Genomic DNA, 17,200 nt, shown 5'->3' on the forward strand with positions numbered 1-17,200 from the left:
AGAGAGAACTTTTTCCAAAAAGGGAAATGTGACATCTTTTATGGGACAAACTAAAAAGGAAAGTGTGTCATCTTTTGTGGGACGGAGGGAGTACTAATAATTAAAATATATTAACCTCTTAAATCAAAATGCATTAGCAAAAAATTCTAATGAAACAAAAGTTTATAAAAGGACCTAATAAAACAAAAGACATTTGATAAACAAAAATTTGTTAAATAACCTAGTAAAATAAAATATATTAATACAATAATTTTTGCCTATTTATATGCCAATCTTCATAATCGCACGATATACGTTACATTCACTTGTTGATTTCTTTTTTTTTTTTTGGTAATGAAATCAGGCTAAGCCTGACACTTGTTGATTTCTAGTGTATTGTTTAGTATATACGGTATTGGTGGAACTGTTTATATAATGTAAAATGAAATATTATAGTGCTTGGTATATAGTAGCTTTTTTTTCGTAGTGTTATATAATGTAAAATGAAATATTATATAGACCATGATAAATTGGGGCAAAAAACTTCTTCAATGTAGATTAGTTGTAGACTAATGATAGTAGTACTATTTTTATTACTACTCCAGTAAATATGGAATCCATGTGTTTTCATTTTATTTTTAATTGATGAGATGCTTGGTCGTTTTCTGTAGCCGAGTAGCATAATTTGCAAATATGTATACAGGGAATTTATCATCAAGAAAAAATATTATATTTACAATGCCATTAATGAGAAGAATTCACGTGATTTGCGACGAATATTATGCATTACATGGCGTACGAGAATAAATAGATATTTCCAAATTCTAAACAACCTTTGCATTAAAATAAAATAAGCAGAAGAAACACAGTCACAACGAAATCTACAAACGTGACAAATAGATTTCTCATCTAATACTAACATTCTTTACCTTGAAATTCCTAACCCAGCGGCGTACATGAGAGCATGCACATCGGTGCTCTTAGCTAAGAGCAGGCGCCGTGCCCCCTTTCAGTTGGTCTTACTGTAGTCCGAAATTCGATGGCCTATTAGCGGCTGGCGAGTACGAGGACAGAAAGGTACGAAAATCTCCCCACGCGCCTTTTTTTGCTCCCGGAAGTAGCCACGGGCTGTACTCGTAGCTCAGGACGTAGGGCTCGGCGAGAGCTTCACGGGTACCCTGCTCGCTGTTGTGCTCTTGCCGACGACACGACCCTGCTCTTAGCTAAGAGCACCGTCGTGCCAATGGCAAGAGCACGAGCTAAGAGCAGGGTCGTGCCGTCGGCAAGAGCACGAGCAGCCGACGTGGAATGCTCTGATTGGTCGTTGGTTTATCATTTTTTTTAAAATTCAAAAAAAAAACTGAAAAAATTCAGATTTAATAAAAAAATATTTTCTCACTTCCCAATAAAATATATCCATTTTTTCCACACTTTTAATTTACTTTTTCATTATTTTTATCCCAAAATTCACACTTTCATCTATAAATACCTCCATTTCAACATAAAAAATCACACTACACCAAACAATTCTTTCAACCTCAATTTTTAGGATTTTAATTATGTAATTTTTAATTTTTAGTATTTTAAGTATGTACAATTTTCAAGTTTTAGGATTTTAATTATGTAATTTTTATTTTATTTTTTTGTAATTTGTAATAGTAGTTCAGTTATTTTTTTAATGCATTTTAATATTATGGAAATGTTTTTATTTAAATTGAATAATAGAAATGTAGGACCCTGGAGTATACATCTGTTCCATTAGTGTCGGCACATTTATTTTTCACACTCATTTTAAAAAAATGATGGTAATAGTTTGATAAGGCTCATTTCATGCATTGATTTTGGGTTAAAATTATGTGCATTTGGGGCGCTAATCTATATTTCTGAGTTCAGGTGCGTAATAAATCTGCCGGACCAAGGAGTTGTTGTTACCTGACCTGGCAGATGCAAAAGAGATGAAATTGAAGTGAAATTAAGATGTCGTCGTTCAGACCTGGAGGATCAGAAGTTGGCGACAGGAGCAGAAAGGAGCAAAGAGCAGATATTTAGAGCATCTTATTCAAGGGTACAAGCGTCAAATCGCCAAAAGGATGCCCTAGGGATCAGAGCCTCACCTATATAAAGAGGTCAACCTTAAGGAAGAAGGGGGACGTTGAGCAGCTACATATCACTTCTACACACTCTCTTAGCTCACTTTTGGAGACTCCTCGTTCCATTCCTGTTTTTCACACTTCAAATACATTTTCCGTAGTTGCGCACTTGGAGATGGGGTGATCAGTACTTTCTGCATGTCCTTTTGTTTTTCTGCAGTTTTTCCAGACCATGGTCGTTTAAGGAAGTTGGTCCCCACTGTTTGCTTTACTTTTTGTTTGTCTAAATCAGGAAAGCCAGTCTAGTCCGTTAACTCAGTTATTTTAAAACTCTCAAATATTTCGTTTCTCAAAGTCATGCATGTTCCGTACGTTCTCATTTCCTAGACCTAGTAGGTAGAGTAAAGTAATTTTCAAATCTCTAGACCAGTAGTGTTAAGTTCTCAACCCCAAAAATTGCGTGGCAGCAGCTAACCCCCTTTTCCAAAACATCTTGAATGCAGTTTCGTAACACATCCGTCCTCGTGGGATCGATCCTTTACTTCCTTGTGCTAGTTGTAGTATAGTGGGTTGAGGTTTTTGAAGAAATAGAGTGCATCCAACGACCCCTGTCTGATAGTTTCATAATCTTCTAGACCTTTGTGAACTAGTTGAATCCTCTGGACCTGTTAGATTGAAAGATATCAAAAACTGCACTGTACATTTATATAGACTCTTCATAGTTAAAGTGGAAAAACAATTAAGTAAGAAAATGATTAATGTAGTGAAGACTCATCTTCATATTATTCTCTCTCCATTTTAACTATTTATACTATTATTTTTGTAAAACGAGTGCAAAAAAGAAATATGTAATACCCCGACCTTTTCTTTTCTTTTTATTTGCTCTCAAAGATGTTGTTGGTTCAACCAAATCTTTTTTTAAAGCCCAAGTTCTTTATACACTCGAGGGACTTGATTCGACTAGTGAGAAAGACACGAATGGAAACCGAAGAAACAAGATACTATGTGATATCGACCATGGAAAATGAATTTACAGTTTGGGCCCATTAGATTTATTCTTTTTCATGTCCATTTTTTTTTAGGAAGCCCACTTATTCTTCTTGAGCCCATAATTGGGGGTTAATTTGAAGCAATAAATCAGAATTTCAATCATGTGTCCATATTATTTTCATTTCATTAGTCCGTTACATGCACATTTTTTATCATGAAATATTCGTGGACAAACAATCTCGTGCGCAAAACAAACAACTTTAACAAAAAATCATTCAATTTTCTTCGTCAAATACCTCTTCATTGGCCCTTGCAATAAATAAGAAAGGGTTATCTTTTTTGATCAAGTAGATGCAGCCATATCACAAATGATACCACCCATATTGATTTGCTTGTATAATTATTTAGATGACAGAGATGGATATCCTGCTCCCAAATATTTAAATACATATATGCTTATATCTTATTGTTGCCCTCTGTCAATGCTGATCATACACAATAATTGAGTGCCATTGCTTCCATCTTATTGTTGATCATACACAATAATTGAGCTTCCTTGCTTCCATCTACCATTTTTTAAAAATATATATCTATAATTCTTCCTATTTTCTTCCTATAAATAGCAAACAGGATTTCCCTATTCCAACACACCAATAGAGATTAATTCAGATTAAAAGTATAGCAATGAGATACACTATAGCTAGCTTCCTCCTTCTTTCACTGGTATGTTCACTCCTATCAAGCCTTATAATACATTGATCTCATTTGCTTTTTATTAATGTGTTATACTTTTAGCAATATGTTTCCATCTCCACTAAAAATAGAACGACTAGTTGACATTTTCATTCCACTAAGAACGCTTATTTGTGTTTCTAAATACATCAAATGCGTCCTTATTTTAGTGTCTCAATTAAAACCAAGAGACGCAAATGGAAGCATCATAATTTATATGTAGATGACAAATTTGTCCTTACTTTTGCATCTTAATTTTGGCCATTTTCCAATTTTTGGTTTATATGATGAGTTTGTTGTAGTTTTCGACCATACTCGGCTTATTTCCTCACTGGCGTTGTCTGAAAAATGCAGATAGCTTGCAGTGTCAATGCAAGAAAAGATGGAGGGGAATACTGGCAAGGTGTTGTGAAGGATCAGAAAGTGGAAGGAAATGACTGCCACACAGTGGGTGAGACATCAATCTTCCATGTCAAACCTAAGTATGAGGAATCTTTTGCAAATGACTTTAAGAGAAGGGTTCATACTAGTACTCATGTCAACCATTTAGGTTTTGTGAGAGAGTTTGAGCCTAGACCTAGTGCTACATCTTATGTTGGTAAGCTCAAGCCTCAAGATGAAAATCTTTTGTGAGAGATTTTGAGCCAAGACCTAATATTTCAGCCTATACTGATGATGTAGGTTCCAAGAAGGAGAAATCTTATGGTGGACACTCTGAGCCACCACCCAATGTTGCAGCATATAGTGATGATGTGGGTTCCAAGAAGGAGAAATCTTATGGTGGAGACTTTAAGCCAAGACCTAATATTTCAGCCTATACTGATGATGTAGGTTCCAAAAAGGAGAAATCTTATGGTGGACACTCTGAGCCACCACCCAATGTTTCAGCATATAGTGATGATGTGGGTTCCAAGAAGGATAAATCTTATGATGGAGACTTTGAGCCAAGACCTAATGTTTCAACCTAATACTGATGATGTAGGTTCCAAGCAGGAGAAATCTTATGATGGAGACTTTGAGCCAAGACCTAATATTTCAGCATATGGTGATGAGTGATAGTGAATCTTCTGTATGAAGTTTACGTTGTGTTGTGTGCTCTTATGTCACCTATCCATGTAGTTAAAATGTATAATGGTGCATAAAGACTATGATTTTCGAATTTAGTTTAGTCATGTTTGTCATGGAATGTGTATTTTAGTCAAAAGCTATCGGGTTTGTTTGTATTCATCATCAGATCGGTTCGGTTTTCTGGCTCTAACCGTCATCATCGACACCCTTATCTTTTCCTGTACTAGTTCCAAGATTCGACATGGAGAGCAGAGGCTAGAACTTAACAAAGAAAATGTTAAAGATGAAAGAGTTTTACACAGAAACTGCAATCAATTCAATTCACTGAAAGTTCTATCCAACTCTGCCAAATCAGAGCAGTACACATTGAAAGAAACCCAAGTCCAAGCTCAGCAAATAACAAAATGAAATTGCTCCACAATACAAACACTAGTATACACGCATGAACTTAGTGCAACACAAAAAACATAAGAATGAAGAGTTCTTGGTGCATCCCGGGAACTTCTAAATTATAGTAGTACTCAATCAACATTCGCATCCAGTTGACCTTTGTTGGGCGCTGTTACCAACATCAATTGTGTCCGGCAGGTATCTTCATCATCATCAAAAATATTAGCAAGAAGGAAATATGTCGTGCAAGAATTATGAGATCAGTAAAAATGCATGAGATCATGTGCAGTTTCAAATGTTATCGCAACTGTCATAACTTCAGAGAATTTTAATTTTTAGAGTAATACATACGCACGACTAAATGAAACATTATGACAGCATTATGAGAAACAGAACAAGTCTAATAGAGTTGGTGCTAAAATATACTGCAACTTGATGAGATGATATGGGATTTTGTACTCACATTTCTTCCTCTTCTCCAGTCTTCAAGGCATTCTTTGCAATAACTTGAAAAGCTTCTTCAACATTGGTGCCTTCCTTGGCAGAAGTCTCAAAGTAAGGAATATTCCCTTTTGAGGCACACCAAGCCCGGGCCTTTTTCTCAGATACCTATGTAAAAGAATTAAAGCAAGGTAAAACAACGTCAATCTAAAAGAAATTCGCAGTTTATGCATTGGAAATGATACAGCACATCCCCTCAGTCTGCCAAACAGAAAGGTTGAAAAGTATTTATCATGGTACAACAAGCACTGAGTAAATACGAAATTGAATGCAAATGGACACCAGACCAGCTGTGCTTGAGTTTATCTCACTTTCATGAATGTCACTAATGAGCTATTTATAAAGGCTATTTGGTGCAAATACCCCTACTTTTAAAACCTTACTTTTTACTTTTTTAAAACAGGCAGCAGCAGCTAAAAGGACCACCGGTCTGGGGAAGGAAGGGGAGGCACTGACTGGGACAGGGCAGGGTTAGGGCCTAGGGGTGGGGGTGGTGTTGACAGAGGGAAAGGTGGTGAGGGGGATGAATGGCAGCAGTAGCCATCAACAAGGAGATTGGGGCGAATGAGCTTCCTCCCCTTGTGTTTTAATTGAGGCGGTGAAAGAATTTTGCTTTACTATCCACAATGACTTTCGATTTTTGCCTTGTCATAATAGGAATGTAATTTTAAACATACTTGTGGAAAAACCTATAGAAGATTTTCCATGGTCGAGAGAAGGAACAAACAAAGAAAGTAAGAGAAATGAATAGATGTAAATAAATGTAGATTTATAGGTCCAAAACATTCCACCACAGATAAGATGTCCTAATGCCTCTGGCAGTTGGCACAGTGATGTATTTCCCTACTTTAATGACTCAGACATTATATTCAAATGTCTAATACAGTTCGGACTCCACGTGCATGTAGCTTCACTGGGATCATCTCTGAACCCCAATATATATAGAAAAAAGGGGGGAGGAGGAGTTTACCACTCTACTATTTCCACCATCCACATCAGTCTTGTTCCCGATTACCACAAATGGGAAATTTTCAGGATCTGAAGGGCTAGCCTGCAAAAAATATTATGTTTCATTAGTATGTTTCCATTTTTTTCATTAATGGGATAGATATACACTGTGCAATTGCATTAGGATGAAAAGTCTTTTCTTCAGAAACATAAAAAAATTCAGGACTTTCAACACAACTGAGCTAAACAATGTTTGAGTAATATTTGGCAATGTCATGAAGAATTTCAAGTTGCAGTACCGAAGACTGCCTTCTCATCCTTACCCTTTCTCTGCTTAAATAAGCAGTCCATTTTCTTAATGCAGAAAAATGATGTCTTTGTTAATTTAAACCCATCAGAAGGGAATATGCTTGGGGAAATGAGGGTTTATGCAGGATAAGAACTAATTTCATGAACAAATATAATTAGTTCTTTTAATTATCAGTGGCCTCGGCAAGAATTGATTTGAAGGGGGGAGTTATTTGAAGGAGAGCATTCTCAGAAGAAAAAAAGTGCAAATACCTGAATCAAAAACTCTTCCCTCCAGTTATTAAGATTATCAAATGATTTCATGACATTGACGTCATAGACAAGCACACAGCAATCAGCACCACGATAGAAAGCAACTCCAAGACTTTGAAATCTTTCTTGGCCAGCAGTATCCCATATCTAATTATACACAGACCCAAGCATAGGGCATAAGGGGAATTATAACGAGAAACATTACATATAGTATGAAGACAAAAAATTTACAAATATCAGTAGCTTGATAACATATCCAATGTCCAAAGTGAGCTGTGTGATGCGATTCCTCAGTGACTCTATCAAGGTATGTTTGATTTTTCAAAATTCAAATATAAAGCTAAGAACTTTAAATTAAGGAGAATATACTCTCCTTACTTGGTAATTATTATTATCATAATTCTGATGTGTAAATCAAACAGAACTGTTCTAGCATCTAACGGCTCATCCCATTTAGAACAAGTCTTTATCAGACTGAAACTGAGTCAGAACCAACTACATTACAGAGGAGCAAGACTATTTCTATGTTATGGACATGTATAAGAAACTTGAGATTTATGTTTCCTTGTTCTGGTGTCACATGCCATAATTGTTAGATAATGAAAAAAGCAGCGTGCATACATACCTGCAAAGTGAAAAGCCGATCCTCAAACTGCACTTCCTTTGTCAAGAAATCTGCCCCAATCGTAGCCTTGTACTGGTTGCTAAACTTCTTGTTTACATATCTTTAATCAACAGGTTAAGAACACAAAACCCAAATAACATGAACCGTGTTCCCATAACAGAAGCAGTAAATTACATTTTGCATCAGCAATTATTTAAATTAATGAGTAGGGTTGAGGATACTGGTTCATCAATGAGGTCTTGCCGACCCTGAAAAATACATAGACAAAACACATTAACAATTTATCCATCAAATAACAACACACATAAATAGGGAGTATGTCATTATTAGCAAATTTCACTCCTCCTTTTGCTGATTTGCAAATTATTTTATCTCGCTTTGCATCTGAAGCAAAGTGCCAGACTTTGTATTATTTTAAAAGGCCATAAATCCAAATTCCCACAAATTTCACTCCGTTTTATCTACACAGAGCTTGAGATCCAAACTCATGCGATTGAATCCGGATCAGTCCGAATTGAATCAATCAAACATCCTAATTTTATTAATTCCATCTGCAGAAGTATAAATTAAACACACCAAATCCGAAACAGCGATAATTCCCATACGCACACCAATTCACACATAAACAACCGAGTATAGTGAAAAACACACCCGCTATCGCCGAGGATGATGACCTTGAGGAGAGCTCTTCTGCGAGACGGCATGGTTTCGGGAGTTCTGGCTCGGAATTTGACCCGTGTAAAAGTTTCTTCGAGAAAAAAGGTATCTCTCTCTCGTGTGTGTTGCCAGACAAGCGATCCAAATTGAATCCGGGTTTTGATTCGATTCAACAATGACTGCACTTTCTCTCTCTTGAGTTCAATTGTTTCTCTCACTACACAACGAAACAGTTGGCATGGATGTCGCCAGCTGGCGATCTACGGAATATTCGCTTTCCATATACCCAATTTCTAGTTGGATTATTACTTTACTTTTTTATTGGATTAAATTGTACTCCTATTTATTTTGATCTAGGAGTATTGATTTTGTTTTAATTAAGTATATATCATTATTAAATCAATTATAATGTTAAATTTATCAATCGTATCCACGAATTATATCAATTTTATCATACTTTTTCAACTTATTAGTTTTATCTCAAATTTTTAGACTATATTGATATTGTCAATTGCTGTTTGATATATAGTTTATGAAGTTTGGCAAAATTATAGTTTATCCTGCTTATCTCAAAAATATTACTCTATTTGTCCCACTTAAAATGACACATTTTTTTTCTTGTCACAAATAAGATAACAAATTTATATTTATGAAAACTTTCTCTTTAACTGGTTCATTCAGCTACATTTTCTCTTTACAATTAAATTCAACTCTTTTTCTCTCTCTTTTTAATATCATATACTCATTTTTTCTCTCTCCAATTAAACACATTAATCAATAACTCTTAAAATCACGTGTCGACAAAAAATGTGTTATCCTAGCCGAGATTGAGGGAATAGTTAATTATAGCATAAATTTAAAAAGTTCATAATTATCTCGATCATTGATTTAGATTTGGAGCGAAATATTATTGTGCATAAGGCATTTTGATTGTCATGTAAAATGGAGTAGTATATATAGTCAAGCTAGCGTTGAATCACCACAAATATTATATATAAAAATGTAAAATTTAGTATTTATAAAAAATAAATAAATTCTTGTAACGAATTTGATACATTTATAACAGTTTGATAATTATTTATAAAATTATCCACTCAATTTTCTATATTACTGTTTAAACCCTATTGATTTTCTTTTATTTCTATGTAATTTTTAATTTCATGTATATTATGGGCACAGTATATGAACAACAAAAAGTGGCTTTAACATATGTACCAAATAACTTACGAATTTTTGGAAATTAATATTGTCAACTATACATATTACATATACTAACAAAATTAGTTCATTTTAAAAACAAACTAACTAACTAATGCATAAAGACTATAGATATTACAGTTTTTTATAAAAATATTGAAAATGGACCACGAAAAATTGGCATCATCTTTATCCAAATATTTGTTTTAAATTGGAATTGAAAAAAGACTAGAGGTCGATTAAAATTACTGCTCATCATTTCCGGATAGCTTCATGGCAAATATAGGTTTAATACAGTACTATATTTAAGTTTTATATTATATTTTGCGAATAATATTCTTCAAAAATTAAAATACTTTAGACTACAATATATTCGGATCATGCAACAAAAAGACCTAAAAAAAGAAAACAACGACAGTTGATTTCCCTTGTTGTAGGAGACTGATGGAAGAGGGTCATAGTTTACTAGTTTTGTTCGTTGAAATCAGCCTCTTCTCTAACAATACTCCCTTCATTTCTCTCTCTTCACTCTCTCTCTCTCCACTTCAAATCTCACTTCTGTCCTGTGTTCAAAGGTTGTCTGTTTTACTCATGAATTAATAATGCCATTACCTGAAAATTCAAAAAATATAGTTCAATTAATACCACTTTTGACATATATTATCTGTTGATCTTGATTAGGTTATAACATTGGATCGGGATATATAATCTCATGCGTATACTGCAAGACACGGCGCCCGAGGAGGCGTCATCGCCTCCTCCACCGCATCCCTCCCCGCCCCCGCCGTTGAGAAGAAGCCCCCCGCCTAAGCCTAGAGCGCCGCCGCCGCCGCAGATGCTGACGCCTGGCGAGTTAGACGAGGGGTGGAGCGGGGCGCTCGCGGATGCGTTTACGTGGCCGCCGCCGAGTAAAAAGCATCGAGAGGACGTCATTATAGGGTCGACGGTAGGGGTAGGTTTGGCAATTCTCCTCGTCTTGATCTTCTGCTTATGTTGCTGTCGAAAGAAGAAACGCAAGGATTACGATGATCGTGAAAGTTATTATGATCGAGAAAAGCCTCGTCGCGATTCAGGTACGTATCTTTCTCACATTATCACTTCAAATTTTACTCCTAATCATAATCACGGGCGGATGCACATCATGCTTCATGCACTACCAAACAAGCTATGCTTTAAAATATAAAAAGAAAATGAGTTAGGAAAAATAGGAATATGTTAGTCATATCTTTATATAGTGTATTAGTTTTATACCAAAATATAAATGTAAAGAGTTTTACTAGAACGTGGGTCAACTTACCATTTGTAATGGAATTGAACCGAGACTCTAATCACGGACAGAATGATTTTGTCCAAGAAATTGTTCTTCTAATATCACGACTTCTTTAAAGAAATTATCATCCATTTCTCTTCTTTAAATGTAGAAAATGCATAGAATTAGAATAATCAGTCCGATTTTGAATTTTTAATTCATTGCAATTATTTATGGCACCTTTAAATTGAAAAAAAAAATCTAGATGCGCATGACTTGTAGCCAATTTTTATTTGCTCACATTTTCAGAAAAACCACAAATTTAATCAAATTCTCGATTATTTGATGAAATATTTGGCATACGCAGTTTTTCTACCAAACTATGTACTACTCCTAGTTTTTCTTGATGAATAGAAGCATTGCTGAAATCCATGTATGATTTCTCGGCTTCCGTATTAATTTCAACAAAAATGTTTGTGGTGGGATAATTCAAAAACAAAACTGCATAGTTTAAAATTAGAAATGAAGCAGAATTTGACCATTTTTTTAGCACAATTTATCCTTTTATATTGACATGAACTATCAACAAGAAAAATCAAAGGATGAAACATTTAAAATTCTATGTATCTACATGAAGGTGGACACTACTACAACAGCACACATGGGAACAGGCAGAACAAAGGCAGCTACACCTCCAAGCACAGCTCAGAGCAGTGGGTCCCGGCTCCGCCCCCGCCTCCGCCCAATTTGAACTCGGGCATATTCTCAAGGGGGTCGACGATGCCCCCTCCGCACCCATCAACGGTGTGGAGCAGCGTGCCCAACAAGAGCACGTTCTCGTACAACGACCTGGCGGCCGCAACGGACGGGTTCGCGGAGGCAAACCTCCTTGGGCAGGGGGGGTTCGGGTACGTGCACAAGGGGGTCCTCCCGAATGGGAAGGAAGTGGCGGTGAAGAGCCTGAAGTCGAACAGCGGGCAGGGGGAGCGCGAGTTCCAAGCGGAGGTCGAGATCATCAGCCGCGTCCATCACCGCCATCTTGTCTCGTTGGTTGGCTACTGCATCTCCGGATCGCAGCGGATGTTGGTTTATGAGTTCGTTGCTAACTCCACTCTCGAGGATCACCTTCATGGTACGTGCGTATTTTTTTTTATAGGTAAATGAATATAAATTTAATGACGGTCTCGTTGCAGAACCTGACCGACCGACTATGGAATTCTCAACCAGGCTCAAAATTGCTTTGGGCTCTGCCAAAGGCTTTTCTTATCTTCACGAAGATTGTATGTTCTAATTTTCCTCGTAATTTATTATACTATCGTAAGTGGATATTACTATTGCTAATGTATCAACAGGTCATCCTCGTATTATCCATAGAGATATTAAAGCTGCAAATATTTTGCTTGATGACAATTTTGAAGCCAAGGTATGCCGTTGCCGGCCCATATACTCCGTTTGAACTTCCAAGCTAGTTGATGTAGGAGTATTATTTTTAGCACAAAATTTAATAAGTTGATATTTAAAAATATAATAAAATATGAAGAAAAAAAAAAGTAAGAGAAAGCAAAAGGAAGAGAAATCATAAAGTTTTTGCTAAAAAGTAAATATAGCAAGTAGCGTGAAACAACAAAGAAAAAACGGTTTAAGTAGCTTGGAACATAGAGAGAATTTGTCTATATACACATAATAGAGTTGTATAGCGAGATGAAATAAATGTCACGCGTCAATGTGAAAAGAGAACCGAAACCACTATATAAATTTAATGGATTATTCAACTTATCACTAGTTAGTTTTAAGATTGAACCTTTCCATGGACTGGTATTAGATCAGGCCTTCGATTGCATGGTGAAACTTTAATTGACTCAATAGTAAACAAAAAAATTATTGACTCAGTGATATATATATATATATAGACTTTAAATTTGGTCATATTTGATGTAGAAGGCTGATCCTACCCAATGAGAAAAAAAATCAACCCGTCCAAGGTACACTTTGAATGATTTGGGAAGGGTGTTGTTGGCAAAAATAAAACAAATGTCATAAATTGATATAAATAGAGAACTTGAACCGTTTAATAAACTTATATGCTACTCTAGTTATTATCAATTGATTTATATACACATTTGTTGTGTAGGTAGCTGATTTTGGATTAGCTAAGCTTTCATCCGACAACAATACTCATGTTTCAACTCGTATAATGGGAACTTGTGGGTACGAAGTGATATTCTCAATGAAAATTTAAAGTGCCAATAAATGTAGTTAGGTTATTATATGATTACCTTTGAATTGATGTTTAATACAGATATTTGGCGCCCGAGTATGCTTCAACCGGGAAGCTAACTGAGAAATCCGACGTGTACTCATTCGGGATCGTGCTTCTAGAACTCATAACTGGCCGTCGCCCGATCAATGACACTAAGGATGATGAAGAAGATGATCACATAGTTGATTGGGTAATTTTTTTCCTGCTACATATTTTGAATTAGTTGTCTAGAAGTTGAAGCTGTAAATTAATACTTTGTACTATGATATCTTAAATAGTAGTAGTATTAAACAATTGAATATATAATGATGCAGGCTAGGCCAATTTTGATGAATGTGGTGGGAGAAGGAGCAAGCTACGAAGAGTTGGTGGATCCAAAGCTAGAAAACGACTATGAGCATGGTGCGATGCTTCGTATGGTAACTGCCGCTGCCGCCTGCGTCCGACAATCTGCAAGAAAACGTCCTAAAATGAGCCAGGTTCGAGCTCATTTTTTAGTAGTATTTCATTCGATTGTCACACTATTTGTTTGTAAAAAGATCTTGTCTAATTTTATTGCATTGTCTTTTTGTTTCTCAAAAGCCTTCGTGTCAATGTGTGCTTAGGTTATATACACAATGTCAAGATTGCATTTTATCTCAGATTATAATCACCCCACATCCATCTTTTATGACTAGTTCAAATCTAGATGTCCTATTTTAAGTTTTTGGACTTATATATTATGTATTTCACTATTATCTTCTCTAGCAAACTGAATGTATTTAACTTTTGAAGTTGAAGAAAAATATAAAATTCTAAGCTAGGTTTTTTTTATGTATACAGGTTGTTCGGGCTCTGGAAGGCGACGTGTCGTTGGACGATTTGCATGAAGTGATATTGAAGGGTTCATTGTCGGCTAGCAGCTCCGACTATGACTTGCAAAGACATCTAAGGCCCGGCCACGGGGTTTCTAACCAAAGCTTCACTAGCGACGTAAGTGACCACGCCCAGTCTAGTTCCAACGAAGAGAGACGACCCAGCCCGATGTTCCGCTACGGCTCGTGATTTTTTGTAAATGGAAATACCGTCAACTTTTTTGCAATTCATTTCCCATGCGAATAAAAGTTAGTCGGAAACTGCAAATGCTAGTTTTGTGGTTTCTAATGTTTAGGCTTTTTGAGTATGTGTTTTAGTTTTTTTTTTCTTTAATGAAGAATGCATGCTTTTATTATTTGATAATTCTCATAGTTAGGTTGGTAGCATCTGTTAGAGTTTAGTATATTGGAAAAACATCTTTCATATTTCATATGCATGTATATCAGTATATGTAATACTCCCTCCGTCCCAGAAAATTTGTCATCTATTTCCTTTTTCGTCCGTCCATAAAATTTTGTCGCATTTCATTTTTACCATTTTTGGTAGTGGTCCTTACATTCCACTAACTTATTCACACTCATATTTTATTATTAAACTAATATATAAAAGTAGGACACACATGCCACCAACTTTTTTAATTCACTTTCTATTACATTTGTTAAAACCCATGCAGGGTCAAATGGTGACGAATTATTAGGGACGGAGGGAGTAACTCTTTACCCATATTTGACCATATATATGAGAATGAATATTTTGTTACAATGTGTGTTGCTTATGTATTTATGAGATGTTGAAATGTGTTTTTCATTAAAATACATAAATAAGCAAGATGAGTCTAAGTCTTATGCATAGTAGACGAGTTGTGAGCAGCGTTCACAGTAGGTAACTTGTCGGTTCTTGCAGAAGGAAAACTATTTCACAACCTAGATAGGCATTGACCACCTATCATGAAAGATTGTGGCGTTAGTTCGAAAGTTTCCTTACTTACGGATATGAACGACGTCAGTGTGGTATAGCACTGAAAGGATCAAACAGTGAGATAAGTCTTTCTTGTCTATTTACTGTAAGACGAGGTGTCAGGAATTGTCATTTCTTAATTATTGTTGACATAACATTGAGCATACGATATTAATTGAAAATTACTTTGACCTATCAAATAGTGAGGGTATTTCGTTGCCCAAGAAACCAGATAGATTGGGTAGTGATCATTAATGTCTAAGTGATGCTAGTATTGTTATTGCAATGAATCGTGTGCTGGGAGAGATGCCAATCTAATAAAATCCTCAAGAGGTGTTTAGAAAAAAAGTCTATTATTCAGAAAACTGTTCAATTGGAATTTATTCCATGAATAATAATAAGGTTTCTGAACTAGATCACTCTTGGAAAAAGAAATTAACTAATAAAAGTCCGATAGCAGATTAATTGATATTTAGATCATTAACACGGGAAATGATTTAATTAAAGAAGAAGTCTCGGAATACTCGTAATTTCAGTTTGGACGGACAGTCAATATTATATCTATAGCGGATAATAATAATATTTAAGTTTGAGCTTGAATTAAATTAGTTTTAATTTAATTAGTGAAAGTCTGAATTGTGGCTTAATCCAATCATCCACAGATCCCTGGTCTGGCCCAAATTATTAACTCTATATAAAAGGGTTACGATAGAAGGCAAAATTAATTCCATAGTTTATTTTCGTTCTCTGCAATCACAGAGAGAGTGAAAAATCGGTATTTTAGGGTTCTTCAAATGTCTTCGATTCTTCTCCAGCTTTTGTAGATTTGACGAACTTTGCTCACACAAATGTCAAATTTAAGTTAAAGGGAATAGAACAGAAGATCCGTGGTAGAGTTTGAATTGAAGAAGGTGACTGAATTCAACTCTTGAATTCTTACGTTATGTTGTATTAAATTGTGTATATATTTAGTATGATTTGTGATTATATGCTTATAAACATATTTGTAGTTTACAATATGATAAAAGCATGGTGTAAATCTTTTAATCAAGAGTGAACTATATAAATGGTACCTGATCTTTCACTTTCGCACATAAATGGTACATGATCTTTAATTTATAACGGTTTTGGTACTTATAAATCACATTTTTTGGTACCTATTGCGATTTTCACCCCAAAATGCTCTCTAAACAAACATCTTTTTCCACTTGTGTCATAAAGAATATTTTAGGCATACACAAAACTAGTACCAAAAGTGATATTAATATCTTCTCTCATTCTCCTCACTCTTTATACTATTATTATTAATCAATATTAATATTATTATTTTGATGTTATAATAATAATTTATTTATTTTTAATATAATTCAAATATAGTTAGTTATAATTATATTTAATTCTTATAGTAATATTATTGTTATAATACTAAAAATTGTAGTAGTCAGTACTAACTAATAAATAATAATAGTATAATTATTTAAATTATGAATTATATAATATTATATAATTATTATTATTATTTTATATTAAATTAATAACTAATCAATATAGTATTAATAAAAATTTAAAATTGTGTATTATATTCATAATGATATAAAGAGTTTAATATTTTTAGTTAGATGTTTCAACCCTGAAATGAGTATAAAATAATTTAATAAAAAATATTCAATTAATTTAATTACATTAAATAATTAATCTAATTACATTAAATAATTAATTTAATTAGGTGTATTGTTCTTGATTTATATTATGAATGCAATTAGATGTATGTATAAAACACTAAAAAGAAAGAAGAAAGAGAAAGAAAAGAAAAAAGAGGAAACATAACCAAAGGACTTAAAGGGAAGAAGAAAGGAAGATAAAATACTAAAAAAAAAATGAAGAAAAAAGAAAGAAGAAGAAACTAAAGAAGCAAAAAAAGAAATAACAAAGAGAAAAAAAAAAATCACATGTTTGATACTCCACTATTTTGTTTGAAATTTCCAAAAATATCCTCCATAACAAAAAAAATCACATGTTTGGTACCTAAGGGTATTTTTGTCACCGGATACCAAAAACGATATAAAATAAAGAGCATGTACCATTTATGTGCGAAAGTGAAAGATTAGTACATTTATATAGTTCACTCTTTAATTAAACTA

At 34.6% G+C, this 17,200-nt stretch overlaps 3 protein-coding genes across 9 annotated transcripts; 2 read left to right on the forward strand and 1 right to left on the reverse strand.

Moving 5' to 3' along the window:
- The first annotated feature begins 3,627 nt into the window (after nucleotides 1-3,627).
- Nucleotides 3,628-5,018, forward strand: LOC125211649 (organ-specific protein S2-like). 7 transcript variants are annotated; one of them, XM_048111530.1, is made up of 4 exons: nucleotides 3,628-3,782; nucleotides 4,146-4,242; nucleotides 4,342-4,389; nucleotides 4,473-5,018. In XM_048111530.1, the coding sequence occupies exons 1-4, from the start codon at nucleotides 3,744-3,746 to the stop codon at nucleotides 4,757-4,759; spliced, it is 471 nt and encodes a 156-aa protein (XP_047967487.1). In that variant the 5' UTR covers nucleotides 3,628-3,743; the 3' UTR covers nucleotides 4,760-5,018. The 7 variants fall into 7 exon arrangements, with proteins under 7 accessions (XP_047967487.1, XP_047967491.1, XP_047967492.1 ...); XM_048111534.1 differs by having other exon boundaries at nucleotides 4,548-5,018; XM_048111535.1 differs by having other exon boundaries at nucleotides 4,623-5,018.
- A 133-nt stretch (nucleotides 5,019-5,151) lies between these two features.
- On the reverse strand, nucleotides 5,152-8,737 carry LOC125211647 (ras-related protein Rab7). The gene is made up of 7 exons (XM_048111527.1): nucleotides 8,536-8,737; nucleotides 8,106-8,132; nucleotides 7,885-7,984; nucleotides 7,260-7,406; nucleotides 6,721-6,801; nucleotides 5,713-5,858; nucleotides 5,152-5,451 (listed from the first exon to the last, which is right to left on the reverse strand). Exons 1-7 carry the CDS (start codon nucleotides 8,586-8,588, stop codon nucleotides 5,385-5,387), a joined length of 621 nt encoding a protein of 206 aa, XP_047967484.1. The 5' UTR covers nucleotides 8,589-8,737; the 3' UTR covers nucleotides 5,152-5,384.
- A 1,713-nt stretch (nucleotides 8,738-10,450) lies between these two features.
- On the forward strand, nucleotides 10,451-14,588 carry LOC125209242 (putative proline-rich receptor-like protein kinase PERK6). Its single transcript, XM_048108845.1, has 8 exons — nucleotides 10,451-10,811; nucleotides 11,625-12,119; nucleotides 12,181-12,267; nucleotides 12,340-12,410; nucleotides 13,119-13,195; nucleotides 13,287-13,437; nucleotides 13,562-13,726; nucleotides 14,070-14,588. Exons 1-8 carry the CDS (start codon nucleotides 10,451-10,453, stop codon nucleotides 14,289-14,291), a joined length of 1,629 nt encoding a protein of 542 aa, XP_047964802.1. The 3' UTR covers nucleotides 14,292-14,588.
- The last annotated feature ends 2,612 nt before the right edge of the window (nucleotides 14,589-17,200 follow it).

The sequence above is a fragment of the Salvia hispanica genome, chromosome 3 (genome assembly GCF_023119035.1).
Source record: "Salvia hispanica cultivar TCC Black 2014 chromosome 3, UniMelb_Shisp_WGS_1.0, whole genome shotgun sequence".
NCBI lineage: Eukaryota > Viridiplantae > Streptophyta > Magnoliopsida > Lamiales > Lamiaceae > Salvia > Salvia hispanica.

Bases quoted from the DNA above. Each gene is read 5' to 3' on its own strand.
- LOC125211649 (XM_048111528.1), top strand. From the start codon at position 3,744: ATGAGATACACTATAGCTAGCTTCCTCCTTCTTTCACTG. The intron at 3,783-4,145 runs GTATGTTCACTC...TGAAAAATGCAG, and splicing joins GCTTCCTCCTTCTTTCACTG to ATAGCTTGCAGTGTCAATGC. The intron at 4,390-4,472 runs GTAAGCTCAAGC...CTGATGATGTAG, and splicing joins TAGTGCTACATCTTATGTTG to GTTCCAAGAAGGAGAAATCT.
- LOC125211647 (XM_048111527.1), bottom strand. From the start codon at position 8,588: ATGCCGTCTCGCAGAAGAGCTCTCCTCAAGGTCATCATCCTCGGCGAT. The intron at 7,985-8,105 runs GTATCCTCAACC...TGTTGATTAAAG, and splicing joins AAGACCTCATTGATGAACCA to ATATGTAAACAAGAAGTTTA. The intron at 6,802-7,259 runs GTATTTGCACTT...TATTTTTTGCAG, and splicing joins GGGAAGAGTTTTTGATTCAG to GCTAGCCCTTCAGATCCTGA.
- LOC125209242 (XM_048108845.1), top strand. From the start codon at position 10,451: ATGCGTATACTGCAAGACACGGCGCCCGAGGAGGCGTCATCGCCTCCT. The intron at 13,438-13,561 runs GTAATTTTTTTC...ATAATGATGCAG, and splicing joins ATGATCACATAGTTGATTGG to GCTAGGCCAATTTTGATGAA. The intron at 13,727-14,069 runs GTTCGAGCTCAT...TTATGTATACAG, and splicing joins AACGTCCTAAAATGAGCCAG to GTTGTTCGGGCTCTGGAAGG.